This window comes from Martes martes (genome assembly GCF_963455335.1).
Source record: "Martes martes genome assembly, chromosome: 12".
NCBI classification, from domain to species: domain Eukaryota; kingdom Metazoa; phylum Chordata; class Mammalia; order Carnivora; family Mustelidae; genus Martes; species Martes martes.
Genome location: NC_137900.1, coordinates 59,268,375 through 59,287,482, shown reverse-complemented (window position 1 = coordinate 59,287,482; position 19,108 = coordinate 59,268,375). Strand labels below are relative to the sequence as shown.

At 46.1% G+C, this 19,108-nt stretch overlaps 1 protein-coding gene across 4 annotated transcripts in view; it reads left to right on the top strand.

Annotated features, from left to right (window-relative positions):
• Positions 1-19,108, top strand: part of FAM219A (family with sequence similarity 219 member A) — a 54,616-nt gene that overhangs the window by 32,423 nt on the left and 3,085 nt on the right. For 2 of the 4 annotated variants that reach the window (XM_080820658.1, XM_080820659.1), the window contains exons 2-5: positions 14,761-14,860; positions 17,634-17,736; positions 17,954-18,034; positions 18,646-18,700. In XM_080820658.1, the coding sequence (XP_080676784.1) occupies positions 14,761-14,860; positions 17,634-17,736; positions 17,954-18,034; positions 18,646-18,700 (339 nt within the window). The remainder of the gene's footprint in view (positions 1-14,760; positions 14,861-17,633; positions 17,737-17,953; positions 18,035-18,645; positions 18,701-19,108) is intronic. The other 2 variants (XM_080820660.1, XM_080820661.1) reach the window with 1 other exon arrangement.

Sequence of the window (19,108 nt, the reverse complement as noted above, 5' to 3'; positions counted from 1 at the left end):
GGGAGTCTGTTTGTCCCTCTCCCTCTGCCCTGCTTATGCTCTCTCTCGGTCTCTTAAATAAATAAATAAATAAATAAATAAATAAAATCTTTAAAAAAAAAAAAAAGAAAGAAAAAGCTCGGGGAACCTATTTGGTCTATGCAGGCCTCCCGCCTAAAGGACTAGAAGCCCAGGGCTTTTATACTTTTTGCCCTGGCCTGGGGAGAATGGCCCAAGGCTAAGTCATGGGACTGTGGTACAGCCAGAACTTGGGGCAACTGCAACCCCCCTTCCCCGATCCAGCTTGCTTCTGCTTTGAGATTGACCAGGCCCTGGTCAGCCTCCCTTATCTTCAGACCACTCTTACGCACACTTCCTAAGAAATAGCAGACTTGCCATGCTTTCTAGACCAGGGCTAGACTTCTCTAATGGGGCTTATTTCTGGGGAATCTCAAGCTTCCCAAGTATCAGACACATAACATTGAGAGAAAAATAGAGTTTCTGCTGAAATGTCAGCAAACCACAGAGTAAACAGTGATTCTCTTTCCTGACATCTTCAAGTATCTGGCCCTTCTCCACTGGCTCCTACCTTGTAGCCTCAACCATCCTCCACTCCAGTCTCTCTTGTCATATAAGAGCCCCTTGAGAACTCTGGTTCTGTTTCTCCCTGTTTTACATTCTCACAGCCCTATCCTTCCCAGACATCCATGACACCAGGTTCTCCCTGGCCCTTTGCTGTCGGTCCTCTTCTGTCTGCTCCTTCAGTATTAGTGTTCCCCAAGTTCTTTCCTCTGATCCCTCATATTTATAGGTACACACACACACACACACACACACACGCACATACACAGAAACCTAGGAGTCATCTGTGCCTAGGTCTTTCTCCTCAAACCCAGATCCAGTCAGCCAACTAAGCCCTAGCAGTATGACCTTGATACGCTTTTCTTCTCCAATCCCATTATTTTCCATTAAAGTCCAAAGTCCTGATTGTGATTTCCAAAGTCCTTCATGATTTTAAGTCTCCCTCCTGTTCTGGTCTCATCACTCGCACTTCACCCCACCACTAAACATTCCAGCAAAACTGCGCTATTCCTTTCATCTGAGATGGCTGTTTTCTTGCCTTTGCTTTTCTTTCCCTACTCCTTTCTTCATCTGGTTCATTTCTTTCTTCTACTCATTCTTCATGCCTCAGCTTTCTTTGGAGAAGTCTTCCCTGATTCCCCAGGGTGGAATAGGTACTTCTGTTCTGTGTACAGACAACACTATATACAAAACTCTGTTGTAGCACTTGTTAAACATTATCTGTTTATTCATTTGCCTTACATGCTGGCGCTTCACCAGTAGAAATCATAGTATCTTTGTATCTGCGAGTACCTGGAATATAAATGGCCCTAAAATTTAGGAACAGAACTGAATTGGTGACTGAGACTCCTTTTTTTTTTAATTAAAATTTTATTTATTTATTTGTTAGCACAAGAGAGAGAGAGCAGAGAGCTGCAGGGACAGCAGGCAGAGTGGTCCCCACTGAGCAAGGAGCCTGATGCGGGAGTTGATCCTGGGCCCAGGGATAATGACCAGAGCCGAAGACAGACGCTTAACTAACTGAGTCACCCAGATGTCCCATGACTGAGACTCTTTCATCTCCTTTTTAAAATACTGTCGTCTTCTTTTCTCTCCTGGGCTCAGCATTCTCAGTCCCCAGTGCTTTTTCTTGCTTGCTGCTTCCTGTTAGTGTGTGTCTCTCTCTATCCTGAGGCAATGACTGTTTCAGTGACTCCAATATTTCCTTCCTGCGGAGCACTTGTTGAGCAGGAGGTTGGTAATCAGAAAGCATCCATGCCATTTTCTGAAGAGGGGCTTCAGATGTGTGCAGAGCCCTTGAGACAGGATGAAACTAGCACCAGCCTTCCAAGTACCTGCTTTATAAGACAGCAGTCCCACAGCTGCGTAAGTTCTGATGTGTTGTTAATCTCTTGACTTTATCTGATGTCTCTAAGAAGGGTTTGGGTATAAGAAATGACAAGTACATTTTAGTGCCAATCACCTTCAAGGCATGATTTTGAATATATTACTTTAGATAACCTGGTTCTTCAATTTTTTTTTTATTTTTTTTTTTTAAAGATTTTATTTATTTATTTGACAGACAGAGATTACAAGCAGGCAGAGAGGCAGGCAGAGAAAGAGGAGGAGGCAGGCTTTCCGCAGAGCAGAGAGCCCGATGTGGGGCTCGATCCCAGGACCCTGGGATCATGACCTGAGCCGAAGGCAGCGGCTTTAACCCACTGAGCCACCCAGGCGCCCCTGGTTCTTCAATTTTAAAATGGGAATGATACTTACCTTACTTTTAGGAGGATTAAATGAGGTAATATATACAAACCACCAAGCACCATAGCTGTACATATAGTTGGTAACAGGTGTTGGAGCAATATTAACTAAATGATCTGCTGAATTCCAAAAGAACTGCACCTGGTCTGCATTGTTATGAACAACTCCCTGCCTTGGCCTAGCCAGAGCTCTTAGCAGACCTGCCTCCCCGACATAAGCTTTGGGTCCTCTCTCCTCCTTCCTCCCCCACCAAACCATTGTCCTCTCCTGGCACTAAGAGTATAAAACCTGGTTAAGGTGGAAGCAGAGGGCTGTTTGAAAGGTTGTCTGGGGATGGCGTGGGTGCAGAGGGGGGAGCCTAGAGCCTTGAGGCCTAGAGCCTATTCAAAGTGTGGACCCTGTATTCAGAGCATTGGTATCACTTGGGAGCTGGTATGACATATAGCCACTTAGGCACCATTCAGATCTACTAAACTGGAATCTGCATTTAAACAGTATCCCCAGGTGATTAAGAAGCAGTATCCTACAGGTACACCGAAAAGCTCAGCAGGTGTGGAGGGACATAGACTATGTCAGAACTCTCTAGAAGACATGAAGGCTGCACAGGTGGGGAGGAGCTGTGAGGGAGTATAGTCAGAGCAAAGGAGGTGTTCCTCAGAGGTATGGGCTATGGAACTGTAGGGGGCTCTTTGGGTAAGTATTGGTTATGTATTGTTTCTGGGCCCCTTCCTGTAGATGCCCCAGGAGTGAGACTATACCTTTGAGTTAGCTGGGTATTGCCCCTGCACCAGCCAGAGTGACAGAGGAGTAGAGAAAGGCTCTCTACCACCATAAGCCTGGGGAGACCTTCCAACAGGGACCCCAGGACCATCTAGTTGAGCAGTTAAGTACTGTTTTCCTAAAGAGATGCATAACCAGCAACCAGCTGGCTTCACAGCTGAGAACTTGCCTCGAGTTTGTGCTAGGCTAGATTCTTCCTTCCCCCTACTCTTCCTCCACTAACTGGCAAGTCTCTCTCTCTCTCTCTCTCTCTCCCTAACACATACACACACACACACACACACACACACACACGCATGCAAAGCTGACTTAACAGAAACTCAGAGCTTTAGGAGGCTTTGTAGAGTTAACCTTTTCTCCTCTCTGACCTTCTTCTCTGGGCTGGGCTCTGAGCCTCCAGGAGCCTTTAACATGAACATCTCCGCTGCACAAAGCATGCCTCATAAGAGTGATGGCTAGGCCCTAGGCTTGGCTGGAAGCAGCAAGAATTTGTTTTACCAGAGCCACCGTATCTCTCTTTTAAGCACCCTTATAACTCTGAATCTCTTTTTGGTTTCCCAATAGAACCACTTCCCAGCCATCCACCTAGAGCCTCTTGAACTTTCTCTGTGGAAAAGTTGTTTGTGCATCTCAGTGGTAAAGAAAAGGCCCTGTTGAACTTCCCCCCACCCCCAGAAATGGAGTAGGCTAAATGCCTGGTAGCATCAGCAATGAGTAAAAGTCGTTAGAATGGAGTCCTAGCCCTAAGCCTCAACTGTCATTGTTCTTTGCCAGCCACCCAATAGGTGAGCCTCTGGTTTCACCAGGTTTCTATCCAGTCCCACCCCTCTATGTTAGGGAGGATAACAAACCATCACCACCATCACTCTCTCCTCTGTGCTTCTATCACCCTTCATGCATTCCTGAGTCTCATGCTCCTCTTGCTGCCTTAAATGGGCCATTCTGTGTTCCTGTCTTCTTTTTACCATTAGACTAAGTCTTCTTGGCAAGAATCTGGTCTTGTATTTTTTCCTCCCCAAAGTACATTGTTCCCTGCCTGCCAGGTGTTGGTATTCAATGACTATCGAGGTTTTTTAACAAGTGGTGAGCTCATTGGTATTTAATTATTGGGATGACAAAAAGGAAAGAAGATGAGACAGCTCTGTCCAGAGAGCTAAGCTTTAGAGCTGCAAGCTGTCTTTGTGAGCAAAAGTGCTTGCCAGGCATAATGAAGGTTAGAGAGTTAGAAGAGGCTGAAAGGTGAGGAAGAGGTAGGAAATTACACAGAAGGGAGAAGCTGTTTGATACCAGCCCTCTGAGTCCATTGTCCATTGCAAACAGGTAGCTTTTTACTCTTCCATGTCCAGAGGAAAAAGAATCAGAAATGGCAACTGTGTAAAGATATCCCATAAACTGCCAGATTATTACTTTGTTCTCTTGGAAAATAAGGAGTCCAAAAGATTCATGAGCCAATGCAGGACAGGCTCAGGCCCTTGAGTAATTGAAACTTACCAAAAACTCTCTAGTGAGATTTGGGGCCAAGATCCAGGTGAAGATTCACAAGTCAGTCTGGCCTAGACCAAATGTTAATGTTTGTTGACATTTCTCCTGCATCAGCTTCCTACCATGTGCAGGGCTGGAGGACCAGTCTCAAGGACTCTCCAATCAAATGCCCTCTATTGATTCCTGGGCAGCCTCTTTCCTCAATGTTCTGTGCTTCCGTCCTTACCTTGGGGAACAAGAATTCATATCCTGGAAGGAAACTGAAAGATCCTCTGGACATGATTCTTAAAGCTTTGTTAACCCTGAACGTCTGGTTCCCTTCTTGCCCTCCTCTGGGCCCTACATAAGCAGAAGGACCCCAGAAACTCAACCCAGAATCCCTTGACACCTCCAGCTCCCTTGATTTTAGAATAATTTCCCCCTCCTTTCATACGCTTCATCTCCAAAGTCTGTGTTAGCTGAAACTGAAGCAAAAAAGAAAGAGAATAAAGAAAATAAAGAGAGAAAAGGGACTGCCTTCTATCCACTGCCCACCCTCACACATTTTTTCCTTCTGCCTCAGGCCCTACCAGTCCATTTTCTTAGGTTTTTTTCATAATGTAAAATTAGCCATTTTAACCATTGTTGATCTATTTTTAAAGAACTTTACACCTTCACCCCTTTTGCCAGTAAGTGAGATAGTCTTCTCTATAGAGGTGGAAATGGGGGCCAAAGGGAGGTATGGCAGGATAGGGAGCTTGGAAACCCTCTAGGTCACAAGACTGTATCGGCCAAGACCTGTGTCTCTAGCTAGTCTAAAATAAGGCAGAAGACTCTTGAACATCTGGTTCAGGGTATAAACTTAAGGATAGGGATGCAAGTCACAGGGGCTGGGCCAGGCCAGGTCTCCCAGAAGAACTAAGGTTTCTCAATTCCTGGCTCTGGCTCCTGCCTCTTGGGTTATGAGGTTTGTCCCCTAGGCCTTTATGTCCCCTAGGCTTCCCTCAAAACACATCTGCTACAGTGGGTGTCCCTGAGTTGTGGTATTTATCCTATCTCCCAAAGAAAGGCTTTTTAGTCATAGGGTTCCAGGTGAGTAGGAATGGGAATGAATAGCAGAACATCAATCTGGGACAGGCAATCCTTACTATGAAGGAAGCAGAGCAGGATTCTAAATCTTTTTTAAAACTCAGTGACCCCTTGTCTCCCCATTTAAAAAAATGAATCTAGTCCTTTACCATCCCAGTACTAGCTTCATATCTTTCACCATTCTTTTTTTTTTCCCCCGAGTATTTTCTGAGTAGCTATTTTTTTTTAAAGATTTTATTTATTTATTTGACAGAGAGAGACACGGTGAGAGAGGGAACACAAGCAGGGGGAGTGGAGTGGGAGAAGCAGGCTTCCCGCCAAGCAGGGAGCCTGACACAGGTCTTGATCCCAGGACCCGGGGATCATGACCTAAGCCGAAGGCAGACCCTTAAGGACTGAGCCACCCAGGCGCCCCTGAGTGGCTATTTTTGAAAACTAAGTAATGGGCAAGGGAGTAGTAGCTTCTACTCTCGCTGGGATAACTCCAGAACCATTTTGGTTCTGGACTTCTCCTATCCCAAGTCTGAAAGCAAGGGATACTCATTCTGTGAACTTTGCCTCCTGGCTCTGCAATTAGTCACAGATCCTACAACTGATGTGCTGGCACGGGTCAAGGACCAGCTGAAGCATGGTGGCCAGCCACCAGGCAGTACTGTCCCCATTTAGAATTTTTCCCAGACTTCAGTGTAACAAAGTCTTCTCTCCTTTTGTTCTTAATTGGTGGCCTCAAGTCAGGCGTATTTTGTCTAGCAGGTGATGCCCAGAGGGAAATCTTTTCTTTGAAAGAGGATTTCCCAGAGGCCATCAGATAAGTAAAGAGGCACAGTTCTATTGCAAGATGATGGATAGATGTGATGACTTGAAATCCCCTGGCACACAGTGAGAAATAAAATATTAAAAACCAGCTATAGCCCTCAGTCATGACTAGAGGCATTGTAAATTGGAACAATCCTTTGGGAAAGCAGTTTGGGAATATGTATCAAGAATCTTAAAAGCACTCCTGCTTTTTGACCTTATACTTCTGCTTTAAGAAATTATCCTAGGGGCACCTGGTTGTTCAGTCTATTGTGCAGCTGACTTGGTTTTGGCTCACATCATGATCCTGGGGTTGTAGGATTGAGCTCCACACTCAGCGCAGACTCTGTTTGAGATTCTCTCTCTTCCTCTCCCTTTGCGCCTCCCCCTACTCGCGTGCGTTCTCTCTCTCTCTAAAGTGGATAAAATAAAATCTTTTATTTTAAGACAAATTATACTAAATGCAAATATATATGGATTTCATCATAGCGCTGTTTATAATAGTGAAAAATTATAAGCAACCTGAATGTCTAAAATAAGTAAATGTTTATAAAGTTATTGTGCAAAAAAAAAAGTTATTGTAAATCCCCTCTATGGATATTATGCAGCCATTAAACTAAGGATTTCAAAAACCATATAAAAATATGGAGAGTTGATTATATTCTATTACTGATTTTTAAAAATCCAGAATATAAGAGGTGCCTGGGTGGTTCAGTCAGTTAAGCATCCAACTCTTGATTTTGGCTCAGGTTATGATCTCAGGGTCATGAGCCTGCTTAAGATTCTCTCTCTTCCTCTCCTTCTGCCCCTCCACTTATATTCTCTCTCTGTCTCTATCAAAAAATAAAAATTAAAATGAAGAATATAAGATACAGTTTGTTTTTATTTATTTTTATTTATTTATTTGAGAGAGTGAGTGAGAGAGGAGGAGTGGGGGGAGGAGCAGAGGGAGAGGGAGAAGCAGACGCCCTTCTCAGCAGGGAGCCACACACAAAGCTCAGTCTCAGGACCCTGAGATCATGACCCGAGCTGAAGGCGGATGCCTGACCAACTGAGCCATCCAGGCACCCCAGTTTGTTTTTCTTTTAATGTTGTTCTGGTATCTGTATTAGTTGGCACTCTGGTTATAGTAACAAATTTCAACTCAAGCTATTCTAAGTTAAGAAGGAAACCAGCTATAAGGACACTAGGATTTCTCATAGTATTCAAGGACAGGTGTACCCTTTAAGCCTTAGAAGGGTAGAGCAAGTTCTGGAACCAGAGCCTTGGAAGGCCTTTCTGTTATCTCTTGTGTCTGCTTCTTTCTGAACATCAGCTTTATTCTTGTCTCCCTGCCCAGTGGCTTTCTCTGGTACCTGACCTACAGTCTTGGGCTTTACATCTCCTCTTAGTCCTACTTCCTATTCTGGGGGAGACTCTGATTGGCTCCATCTGATCCAAGCAAAAGTGGGGCCACACTGAACCAACATGGTACGTGGAGCCCACCCTGTAATCATGAAGAGAGACACCAGCTCCTAGAGAGGGAAACCCAAGTGTTACTACTGTGCTATACACACAAGACTTAAATACACTAGAACATTAACAGAGCTTGTCCCGAGGTAGTGAAACTAAAGATGAATTTTAAAAAATTTTTAGCATGTATTACTTTATAATAGAAAAATCTAAGGGCACCTGGGTGGCTCAGTCTGTTAGACATCTGCCTTCGGCTCAGGTCATGATCCCAGGGTCCTGGGATCGAGCCCCGCATTGGGCTCTCTGCTCAGCCGGGAGCCTGCTTCCTCCTCTCTCTCTGCCTGCCTCTCTGCCTACTTGTAATCTCTGTCTGTCATATAAATAAATAAAATCTTAAAAAAATCCTTTCTACTACTTTGTGGTTAATTTACTTTGCCCCCAAATGCCTCTGCAGAAGTGTGGTGTGTATAAAGAAAGAATACTTTCTTGCTTTGCATGCAACCACCAGTAGCTACTCCAGAGCTGGAAAGAGAGTGGACACCCAGTGTATTGACTTTATTTGAATTGAGCCTTCTTTTGGTGAAAAACCTAGAAGATTAAGGAGATTTAGACTAATAAGATAGGCCTCTCTGAACTAGGCAGGATCTTCTGCCCCTCTTGCAAATTTAGGCTTCATAGATTTTTTTTTCCAGTCCTCTTCCCCTCTTTGTAAAAGCCACTAGCAGCATTTGGAAAGATGGTCTCTCTTATGTTTCCTTGATCTTCCCCCAAAGACCTTACACTTGTGAGAGGTATTTGTCCTTCTTCATAAGTGGGCCCCATAAAGGTCTTATTATGTCCCCAAAAGATAGAAGTCCTAGGCAATTGCCTGGTACTGCAGGCGGCTCCTGGAGAAAGGGAGATGGGGAGTTAAAGTGGGAGCTGCCCAAAACTCAGACTTAGGAAATAGGACTCAAGACTTCAGGTCATACCAAAAGAGCTGTTATTGGTTACATGATTCTCATGTTGAGGTTTGGAGTCAGAAACAGATGGGAATGCCTTTTAGGCTGAATAAACAGCCATCAGCAGGGGAGTAGAGAGGTCTAGCCAATGCCTACATTGCTAGTGAATATTCTTAGATGGGAGGTGAGGTTTCTGCCCAGCCATGGACATTGGAAATAAAGGCATTGAGTTGTATTTTCTGTATCTCTCTCTAAAATATGATATCTAAACCTCTTTATTTCTACCCACTGGCAGGAGACATTTCGGGGAGTGGCATAACCTTGAAAATAGGAGACCCCAGGTAGTTTCTGAGCTGACCTCTGGACAAATTGTGACAGAAACAAGAGTTGGTCTTTGATGCCTTATCTTGCTGTACCCACGTGTCAGAGAGTGGCCTGAGCTCCAGGTCTTCCTTGCTCTCCTGTTTCCATATCAGTGTTATCTTTATTCCTGGCCCTGTTCCTGCTCTAAGTTTGCCTTGCTTCCTGCTTCCACCCAAGGGAACGGAACAGGGTACAGACAGGACCGTTCCAGAGGTAGCCTTTTGCAATTCAGAACTGCCTCTGCCAACTCCCTCATAAACCTAGAGGAAAATTCAGTGTTCGGTGAAGAAAGCTTAGATAATGTTGGTACAAACACTTTGCCTCTTCATACTTCATTCTGAATCCATTTAAACTTCTGTTTTTCTGAGAATTAGTGCTTGGAGGTAAGGACAGAGGTTACCTTTCTTGTGGGAAAGCTAAAACTGAATCATGTCTCCGGATCATTCATGTTCGGTCCACAAGGCAAGGGCAAAATTGTTCAGCACCACGGAGAGCGTTTTTTCATCCTGGTCACAACATCAAGGGCACCTAGGTAAAAGATAAGGATTTGTAGCTAGAAGCCCATCCGGTCTAATCTCTTTATTCTTCTGGCCAGTCACCAAGTACCTCTTTTCTCCCCCACACTCTTAGTACTCAACTTCTTCCTTTGCCTTATAAGGCATTTAGAAAAAAACTCCTTTAACTTTCCACCTACCTTTCTGCTTCCATGTTCTCTGTACCCCCCACTCATCTTTACCCCCCTTCCATTTCAGTAGGAAACTTTACTTCTCTGGCCCAAGGCTCTGTTTCCATCTCCTCTTGAATCCTCCAGGACCATGCCCTATCAAACATCTCCTTTTCTACCTAGCTTCTTTTGCCTCAGTCTAGAACATTGTCCAAGCGTTCTGTAGGACCAAAGAAATTTTTCGACTCCAAAGTTCCTTACGGTTAGAATTTCTTCTCATTCCTTCTCTTCTCAGTCTGGCTCCTTGAAAGAATATTTACGTTCACTGTTTCTACTTTCTGTTTTCGTCTTCCCTCCTAAATCTTCTGTAATCTGTATTCTGTTCCTACTCTTCAACTAATACTGTATTTTCTGAGGCCACTTATGACTTCCTTATTTCTAAGTACTGTATTTATCTTCTGGGACTCATCTGGTTTTTTGACACTGTTGTTAATTACTGGGAACTCCTTAAGGATGGGACTTTTTTTCTGTTTATCTTTATGACCCCCAGGCTTGCCACTGATAAATAAATGAAGGAAATACTGTGTATAGGAGTAAGGAGAGAAGGGAGGCAGAATGCCCCCTGGTCAGGCTCCTCCTCACCCTGTGGAGGGAGTACCTTTTCCGCAGATAATTCCCTACATAATACAGGCCCCAACCTGTGTGATGCCAGGGCTGCAGCTGTGGGCAAGTCACTCCCAGGGCATAATGTCCATGATTGTGTGGGCCTTAAGGAACCTCTATTAATACCTTTATAACTAGCACAGATATGTTGCTTAATATGTACTATAAAGTGCTCATAGTTATTGACTTATTTTAGCCTCACGAGAACCTTTCACGTAGGTATTAATATTCATCCCATTTTCCAGATAAGGAAACAGAAGCTCAGATTACACAGCTAGTAAATGGAGGGACAAGATTTATTTTTTTAAAAATGGGTTAGGGAGTGCCTGGGTGGCTCAGTGGGTTAAAGCCTATGCCTTCGGCTCAGGTCATGATCCCGGGGTCCTGGGATCGAGCCCCGCATCAGGCTCTCTGCTCGGCAGGGAGCCTGCTTCTCCTCTCCCTCTCCCTGCCTCTCTGCCTACTTGTGATCTGTCAAATAAATAAATAAAATCTTAAAAAAAAATAGGTTGGGGTGCCTGGGTGGCTCAGTGGGTTAAAGCCTCTGCCTTCAGCTCAGGGTCCTGATCATGATCCCAGGTCATGATCCCAGGGTCCTGGGATCGAGCCCCGAATCAGGCTCTCTGCTCAGCAGAGAGCCTGCTTCCTCCTCTCTCTCTCCCTGCCTCTCTGCCTACTTGTGATCTCTGTCTATCAAATAAATAAATAAAATATTTTTTAAAAATTAAAAAAATAAATTTAAAAAATGGGTTGATGAATTGAATTTGTTGAAGCTGATGATAAGTACCCAGGATCTCACTATTATTTTCTTTACTTTTGTGTAAGTTTAATAATTTCATAATAAAACATTTTTAAAGGATCAGATTAGATTAAATCAATGGATTTTTTAAAAGATTGTATTTTTTTTAATATTTTATGTATTTATTTGACAGACAAAGATCACAAGTAGGCAGAGAGGCAGGCAGAGAGAGGAGGAAGCAGGCTCCCTGCAGAGCAGAGAGCCCGATGCGGGGCTCGATCCCAGGACCCTGGGATCATGACCTGAGCTGAAAGCAGAGGCTTTAACCCACTGAGCCACCCAGGCGCCCCCCTAAAAGATTGTATTTTTAAGTAATGTCTACACCCAGCCTGGGGCTCAAACTCATAACCCCAAGATCAAGAATCACTCGCTGTACCGACTGACCCAGCCGGGCACCTCAAATCAATGGATTTTTATTTTGTTGTTATTGTTGTAGTTGCAACAAAACCCTTTCTCCAACCAAAATTTTGTAGAAAGGTTGGTGTATAAGTGAAATAAAAGAGGATCTCCAGTCTCACTACTATTGCTTCCCTCCTGCACTCAGCCCCTTCCAAGGCACAGGGTTCAGGGAACACAGTTTAATGAAAATCACTGGACCAGACCAACTCCAAGGATTCTTCTGGCACTTTTGCCTTCGTCTAACTATATTGGCTTTGACTGGCCATTAGCCTGTATATCCTGTCCCAGAAACACTGCGACTGGGTTATTAATCATTTCTGCAGTCTGTGGAGAATTTGTTTGAAGGGTTGCAGAAACATGGGTTGCTGTTAGAGATGCATTTCAGTGTCTGTCTCTACTGAGTGTTTAATAATCTTGCTAATCCCCACTCTAGTTCCCGGATCTAGCTAACTCCTGTCAGATGTCCTTGGGGGACATTTTAAATTCTCCCTGATTTCTTGGAGCCAGACGTTTCCCTCTGCTTGGATTCTCTCTGATACTTAACATTCATGAATATTTCACATTTAACCTGATTACATTTCCATGCAATGGTCATGGTACATTGGCTGTGTCTCTCAGGGAAGACATACAGGAAGCCCACAGTAAAGACTTGAATTTTTAGGCACAGTGCCAGAGATCTTTGTTCTTGCCTTTAAGATGGTCTTCTATCATGGACAGTGACAGGGGAGATGCTGAATGGGGAGATGCTGAATGGTGGGCTTTGCATGGGACTTCTCAAGACTGGGGCTCTGCACCCTGGCTTATGACCCACAGGAACTGGCAGTTTCTCTCAGGGATCAAAAGCCACCAAGACCTGCCCAATGGCATTGAGGACCAAATATGGGTCCTTGTGACCAGAATTGCTCAACAGCTTCCCAGCCCCAACTCAGACCCTATTCTTCCTGCGTAGTTACCGTCTCATGTTACCATTTCCACCCAGTACGTTCAGACTGAGAAGCAACTCTGATGAACTCATCTGTGCCAAGGAGGGAAGGGTTAGCCCCAAATGCCTGAGGAACTCGTGTGTTTACAGTCGCCCCCAGGGAAAGGACAGTGAGGCTTACATGAATGGATGGGGTGGAGGGTTCTAGAGAAGATGCATGATTGGGAAGGCCATAGATTTAGAAGTCACCATGGTAAAAATGTTACTCTAAACTGTAGGAGACATCAGGGCTCCCCAAGGGGAGACGTGGGCTGAGGGCCAGAACCTGCTGAAGACACAAAGGGCTGTGGGAGGAGTAAAAAATGATGGTTAAAGAGGTAACATGAGCCAAGGATCACAGTGTCCTCAAAGCCAGAAGAGGAAACCATATCCAAATGGATATGGTATGTGTGAAATGCTATGTGTGATATGGTATCTGAGAAATGCTACAAAAAAGTAATGTGACTAAGGAAATTGGAAAGGTGCCAGTGCTTCCCTGGTAGGACCCCACAGGCATGTTTATGGGCTTTACCCTCTGAGAAGTCATCCCTCAAGCTGCTTTGGGAGTGAGTCCTACCTGTGGCCAAAGGGGAAAGCCAGACCTCAGCTGTCAGGTCTTAATGTGCCCCACAGGTAGCACCTCAAGGCTGTTTTGGCCACAGAGAGTCGTGTAAGGGCCCAGGTCTGCAAGGGACAAATGCTATCCGTTAGGAGTCTCTCAGCAGGAACTGAGACAAGGAGGCAGAGAATAAAGGATTAGAGAGGATTGCAGCATGGGAAGCTGCCCAAGATGCACTGGGGCACTGCAGTACCCGCCTTGTTCTGAGACCTGCCCCCTACAGTCCCAGTCAAGGGCTGTGGTTCAGAGCAGAGGACAGGGGCCCAGGTTCTGCCCTCAGGAACCCACAAACCACTGTGGCAACAGAGCCCACCCAGGGTCTTGTACTCTGGATGGCCTGAAGGAACACAGACAAGGCAAGGATTTCCCTCCAAATATTTTAGACTTTTTCCTTTCCCCTTAATGGCAGGCATGTTTTCATCCCCACTGCCTCGTTCTAAAGGGAACAGAAGCCACCATAATGGTTTTATGTCCTTCCCTTGCTGGATCACTCAGATCCCTGACCTGACACTTTGGGGCCAATTCTGAAGCACTCTACGAGTCTGTCTGCTGTCTGCACCTCCAGAGGCAGAACAGACACAGCCTTGAGTCTACTCTGCAGTTCTCAGAGCTTGGGTTTACCATTCTTTAATCCTAGGCAGATGCCTAGAGTGGCCATGCCCATGTCAGTGCTTGGTCATCAGTTTCTCAGGGAGAATGTGCACGACTCCAGCCCCTTCCAACTGACTACAGTAAGGTGGACCAGTGCCCTGGGCCTTGTAGCAGAGGCTTGGAGTATTTTGGAGGAAACAGTGATGCCTGATTACTAAGTAGCACAGGACTAACTGATCGCCGGGTGATTTGCCATTATTCTTGTTCTCACCTACCATACCCAGCCAACCTTTCAGGTGACACTCTTTAGGATTCATCTGTGACATGAAGTTCTCATGAGAACTCTTTTGTCCATTGGCTATAGTCTTGAAGTCTGGTCTGGCTTGGCCAGTTAGTTCTCTGGATCTAGTGAAAGGGCCCATCCAGTGCTAGGGTAAACAGAAGGAGAACCCTGTCTTAGGGAGCATCTACTCTGACCTTAATCCAGACTTAAACTCACAGGAACCTAGAATGGCCTTTCCAAACAAGTATATAGGAAGGCCCCTGAGGAACAGGGCAACTTGGGAGGTTGGACAAGGAGGTCCTATGTGTTTAAGGAATCACACAGTAGGCTTTCTGGGGGGAGGCTGGCTCACACAGGTCTTTGAAGACAGACACCCAGGTGGGTGCAAGTGGGGCTGAGACCCTCGGCTCTTTTACCCAGTTCAGGGTCTTCTTCCAGCATGTATGGGTCTGCCCTTCTGTCCTTGAGTGGCCTGCATACTGCCGGGGGGGGGGTGTGTGTCCCCAGATGACTGGTGGGAAGACCAGCTTCAGGACTGAGAGCACCTAATAGAGAGCACTACCTAATAACTTTCTGTCTCTGCTTTCTCCTCATAGGACCCAGCCGCCGCCTCCATCTCAGACGGGGACTGTGACGCCCGGGAGGGTGAGTCAGTAGCCATGAATTACAAACCATCCCCGCTCCAAGTGAAGCTGGGTGAGTGTGTCTGGGGGATGAGGGAGATGTGGGGAGTGGACAAGGTGCTCTGGGCTGGGTCTGCAATGAGGTGGCACAAATAAACCAACCCAGAGTAGATGACTGCAAGATGCAAGCCACCAAGCCATTGGCACTGCCAGACACCTTATCTCCTGCAAGGCAAAGAGGGAAGTTACAGTTCTCCACAGGACCCAAAGCTCTAGGAAGCCTCTCTGAGGCCAAGAAGAGTCCAGGTGTTCCAGGGGATAGCTTCAGGGATAAAACCATGGAACCCTAGAGTGAGGGTTAGAAGTCCCATCAAACACTGGGCCAGGCTTGGAGGAAACTGCCTTAGAGGTAAGTGTCAGTTATTCTGTTTGAGGGGCAGAAAGGATCCCAAAACCTAGAAGCCGAGATCCTCTCCCTATTCCTTCCTCACCCATCTAGAGATCTCAGGGCCTGGTTGGCTCCTGTTTTGAGGAGCTTTCCCTTGGTTTTTTTAGCAAGCCCAAATATCTCCCCACCCCCTTTCCAGGGACACCTTTCCTTTGGGGGGTTATTTCATGTCCATTCCAAAGTCAGTCGGAAGCCGCGTGCTTCTTTAAAGCCACTCGGCTCCCACCCGCTGCCCATAGCTCCCACAGCTGCTCTTCTCACTTCACCCTCTGCCAGACATTGCCCTTCTCCCTTCAGGGGTCAAAATTTCACTCACCAAAGGCTGCCGCATATACCAGACTTACTAAATTTTGGTTTCGTGAAGAATTACAGCACAGTGCATCCAGGAAGCAGTTTACAATTAAATATAACTCATGACTGTCCTTCAAAACTCCTCTGCCATCCCTGTGACCCTCTTGGCCATTTTCTCCTCAGACTCTGACTGCCCACTAAATACCAGACCCCTCCTCTTCGGAACCTTTTTCCATCTGTTGTAAAACCTTTTCCTTCTGTAGCTGCTGGAGCTCCTCTTCACAGAGTCCTATTCTTTTATTCAGTTTTTCCGTTTGTTTTCTTTTCTTGTGGTGTGTGTGGGGGGGGATGGTTTTGTTTTTTGTTTTGTTTTGTTTTGTTTTGTTTTGTGTTTATCTTGCTTCTCTCATTCCAGACCACATCCAGGGATCTCAGGCTGTTTTTCTAAACAAGAGAGCAGTTCTCTCAGTGGATTTGTTCATCTTCCCAAGACACCAGACTCAAACTACAGCCAGTTTTATTTGTTATTGTTTAACAATACAAGTATTTTAACAAGTGTAACTTTCTATTCCTCCCTCTACCATATTCTCCTCCCCAGGGATAATCATTTTAAGCTTTTCTTAGTTTTTCTTGTTTTATTTTATATTTTAGCATTAGGGGTATCATACTGTACACATTTTCTGAAACTTTGTTTTTGTTTCTGTTTTCCATTTAATGCCTTGGAGCCCCTGGCAATGTCAGTTTATAAAGAATGACTTCACACTTTTAAATGGTTGCATAGTAGTCCATAGTTTGGTTTTGCCAGTTTATTGTTTGCATTTTTTTTCACTATTTCAAACAATTCCAACATGCTTTTGAAATAATGCTTTTTCTCCTCCCGGTTATATTACCACCAAAGCTCCTCATGAAAACTCAGAACCTCGTTCCAGTTGCCCCAAGGAATATCACCACTGGGAACTTTCAGGCAAATTGCACCCCCTAGAGTCTTAGAATGGTAATGGCAGCTGCTGCCCCCTGGAAAGAAGCTGGGAAAAACTGGAGTCAGAGGAGGAGCAGTGGCAAAGACAGAGGGTCAGAGACTGAGATGAGAAACTAAGAGACATGGAGGTCAGGGGAAATTTCAGAGTCACAGTAGCTGGAAAGTCCCATTCCATCCTGCCTTTCTGGAGCTAGTGGTTATTTTATGAAAGCTTTCCGCTAGCATCCATCTCCACCCAGCAGTCCCTTTTTCCACACCTGGGCTTAAGATGAGTAGGAAAGGGGAGGCAGGCCCCCTCCAGAGCCCAGGAAGCTATTTGGTACTGGTAACACTGCCACATACCAGACAGTGGGTCACCTGGTAGCCAGCCCCACAGATCTGGTAGACTCCAGAGCCTTGGAGAACTCAAAGGCTAGCACAAGTGTAGCAGCTCCCCAGCCTCTTGCTCTTTACCCTGCCAGCCCCATTCTTCCCCTCCCACACCACAACTTCAGTAGCTCCTTTGGCCTCTGCATTAATCCCAAGTTCCTTTGTCTGGCATTCAAGGCCTTTAAGCTCTGAGTCTGTAACCAGAGGGAGCCCCCAACCCCTTAACACAGGACCTAAGACATAACGGTGAATGGTAAATAAATAAATGACTGAATAAACATAGCCTATTTGTCCAATATTTGACCTCCTTCCAGCTTCACCCCTCCATCCCATCTGTATCTATACTTATTTTGCTTACTTATAAATGTGTTTTTGTATATGCTGTCCCTCCTTCCTAGAATCCCCTCCTCTCTGCAGCTCACAGTATCACATCCAAGGAGCCCTGACTTCTCCATCCTTCTACTTCCTTACTCCTTCCCCAGCTTTTCTCTGGAATCAAGTATACACTAACTGCCCCCCATAGGAGTACAGCTTCTGGAAGACGGGTCATCCTCTTCCTATTGCCTCTTACTATCTGCCTCAGATTGTGCAGGGCCAAGTACTGTCTCTACCAAGAACCAGGGCAATCCTGGAATCCCTGCCTCGGTTCCTAGAGAAGCAAGGGGTTTTACAGCGGAGGCCCAGCCCAGTCAGTCCTGAGCAGTAAGGTAGGGTGGCCCTGGGAGCAGGACACAGCTTCCTTCCCATGTTCTCCTGCAGAGAAGCAGCGGGAGCTGGCCCGGAAGGGCTCCCTGAAGAATGGCAGCATGGGTAGCCCCGTCAACCAGCAACCCAAGAAGAACAATGTCATGGCCCGGACAAGGTAGAGGTGCCCCTACCCCACCCAGACCCTGCCAGTCAACATCTGTTTCTACTGGTCCTATGCCTCTCCTTCTTCCCTCAGGCCCAGCTCCTTTGTGAGAGGAGAGTCTCAACAGGATCCAAGGGGAAGGGGGAAGTGGTGGGTCAGGGCCCAATCCAGTTCCTCACCAGGCTATGTGCTCCAGTTGCCAATCCAATCCCCTAAATTTTCTACCCAGGCTTGTCGTCCCCAATAAAGGCTACTCCTCGCTTGACCAGAGCCCAGATGAGAAGCCACTGGTAGCCCTTGACACGGACAGGTGTGTACAGGGATGCTGGGGCAGCCGGGCAAGCCACAGGAACATTTATGAACATATAAGTGGGCTGTATGAGCCACACCTGCTATATTGTCAGAATTGGGATGTGGGGTGTTCCTCAGACAGCCAGGAGCTCTCCAAGGATGAATCCCCCGGGAATGGAATTTTTTTATCTGGCAGTAGGAAAGGAGCAGAGAGAGGAAAGGGGTATTGGCACAGTCTGATGCTGTCCTGAGACGACTGATGCAATCGCCCTGATGCGATGTCCAACATCCTGCTCCTTTTAAGGGAGGAGCCCTACTGCTGGCAATGCACCTGAACTTGAACTTTGGGGAAACCCAACAAGTCAGGGGGATTTGAGCCTAGAAAAGAGGTGAGCGGAATTGGGGTGAGGGATGTAACAGGTGTTTAGAAGATTACAGGGGGGCAGTTCATTTAGAAGGGCAGGGCTAGGGGAGCTGGACATTTGCACAGCAGGCACAGTCTTTTATTTAGATCTGCTGTTTACTTGGAAGTGTGGGGGAGGGGAGGTATGGACTGATGGGGTGGGGTACAGGGAGTTCTCCATTTAATATTAGGGAATCACTTCTCTGTCTTTTTTCTTCCACCATCAGCGATGACGACTTTGATATGTCCAGATATTCCTCCTCTGGCTACTCCTCTGCGGAGGTGAGGCTCCACTCTTTAGGACCCTAGATGGACCTGAGCAGAACCACCTCCATCCAGGAAAAGGGGTGGGGCACCAAATCACACCCTGAGAGGAGCAATGGGCAAAGCTAGGCGGAGCCCTGTAGGGACTGGTCATAATAGGGTAGGGCCTGGGATGGAACAGTGTTGGAAAGAACACAGAGGCTGTCAGACACTGGCCTCAAGTGTAGGGAGCCCAGTTTTAGGGGTGAGGCTTGAGCTCATGGTTAAAACAAGGCTCCTAAAGAGAATGGAGTGTGAAATCCAGGTGACACTCTATGGGGCGAGGCCTGAAATAGGGACCAGCCTAACAGAGGCAGAAGTTGCCCTTAGAATGGGATGCCCTTTGTAGAGAGGTGAGGCCTCAGGGATGTACCTGTAAGGAAGTGA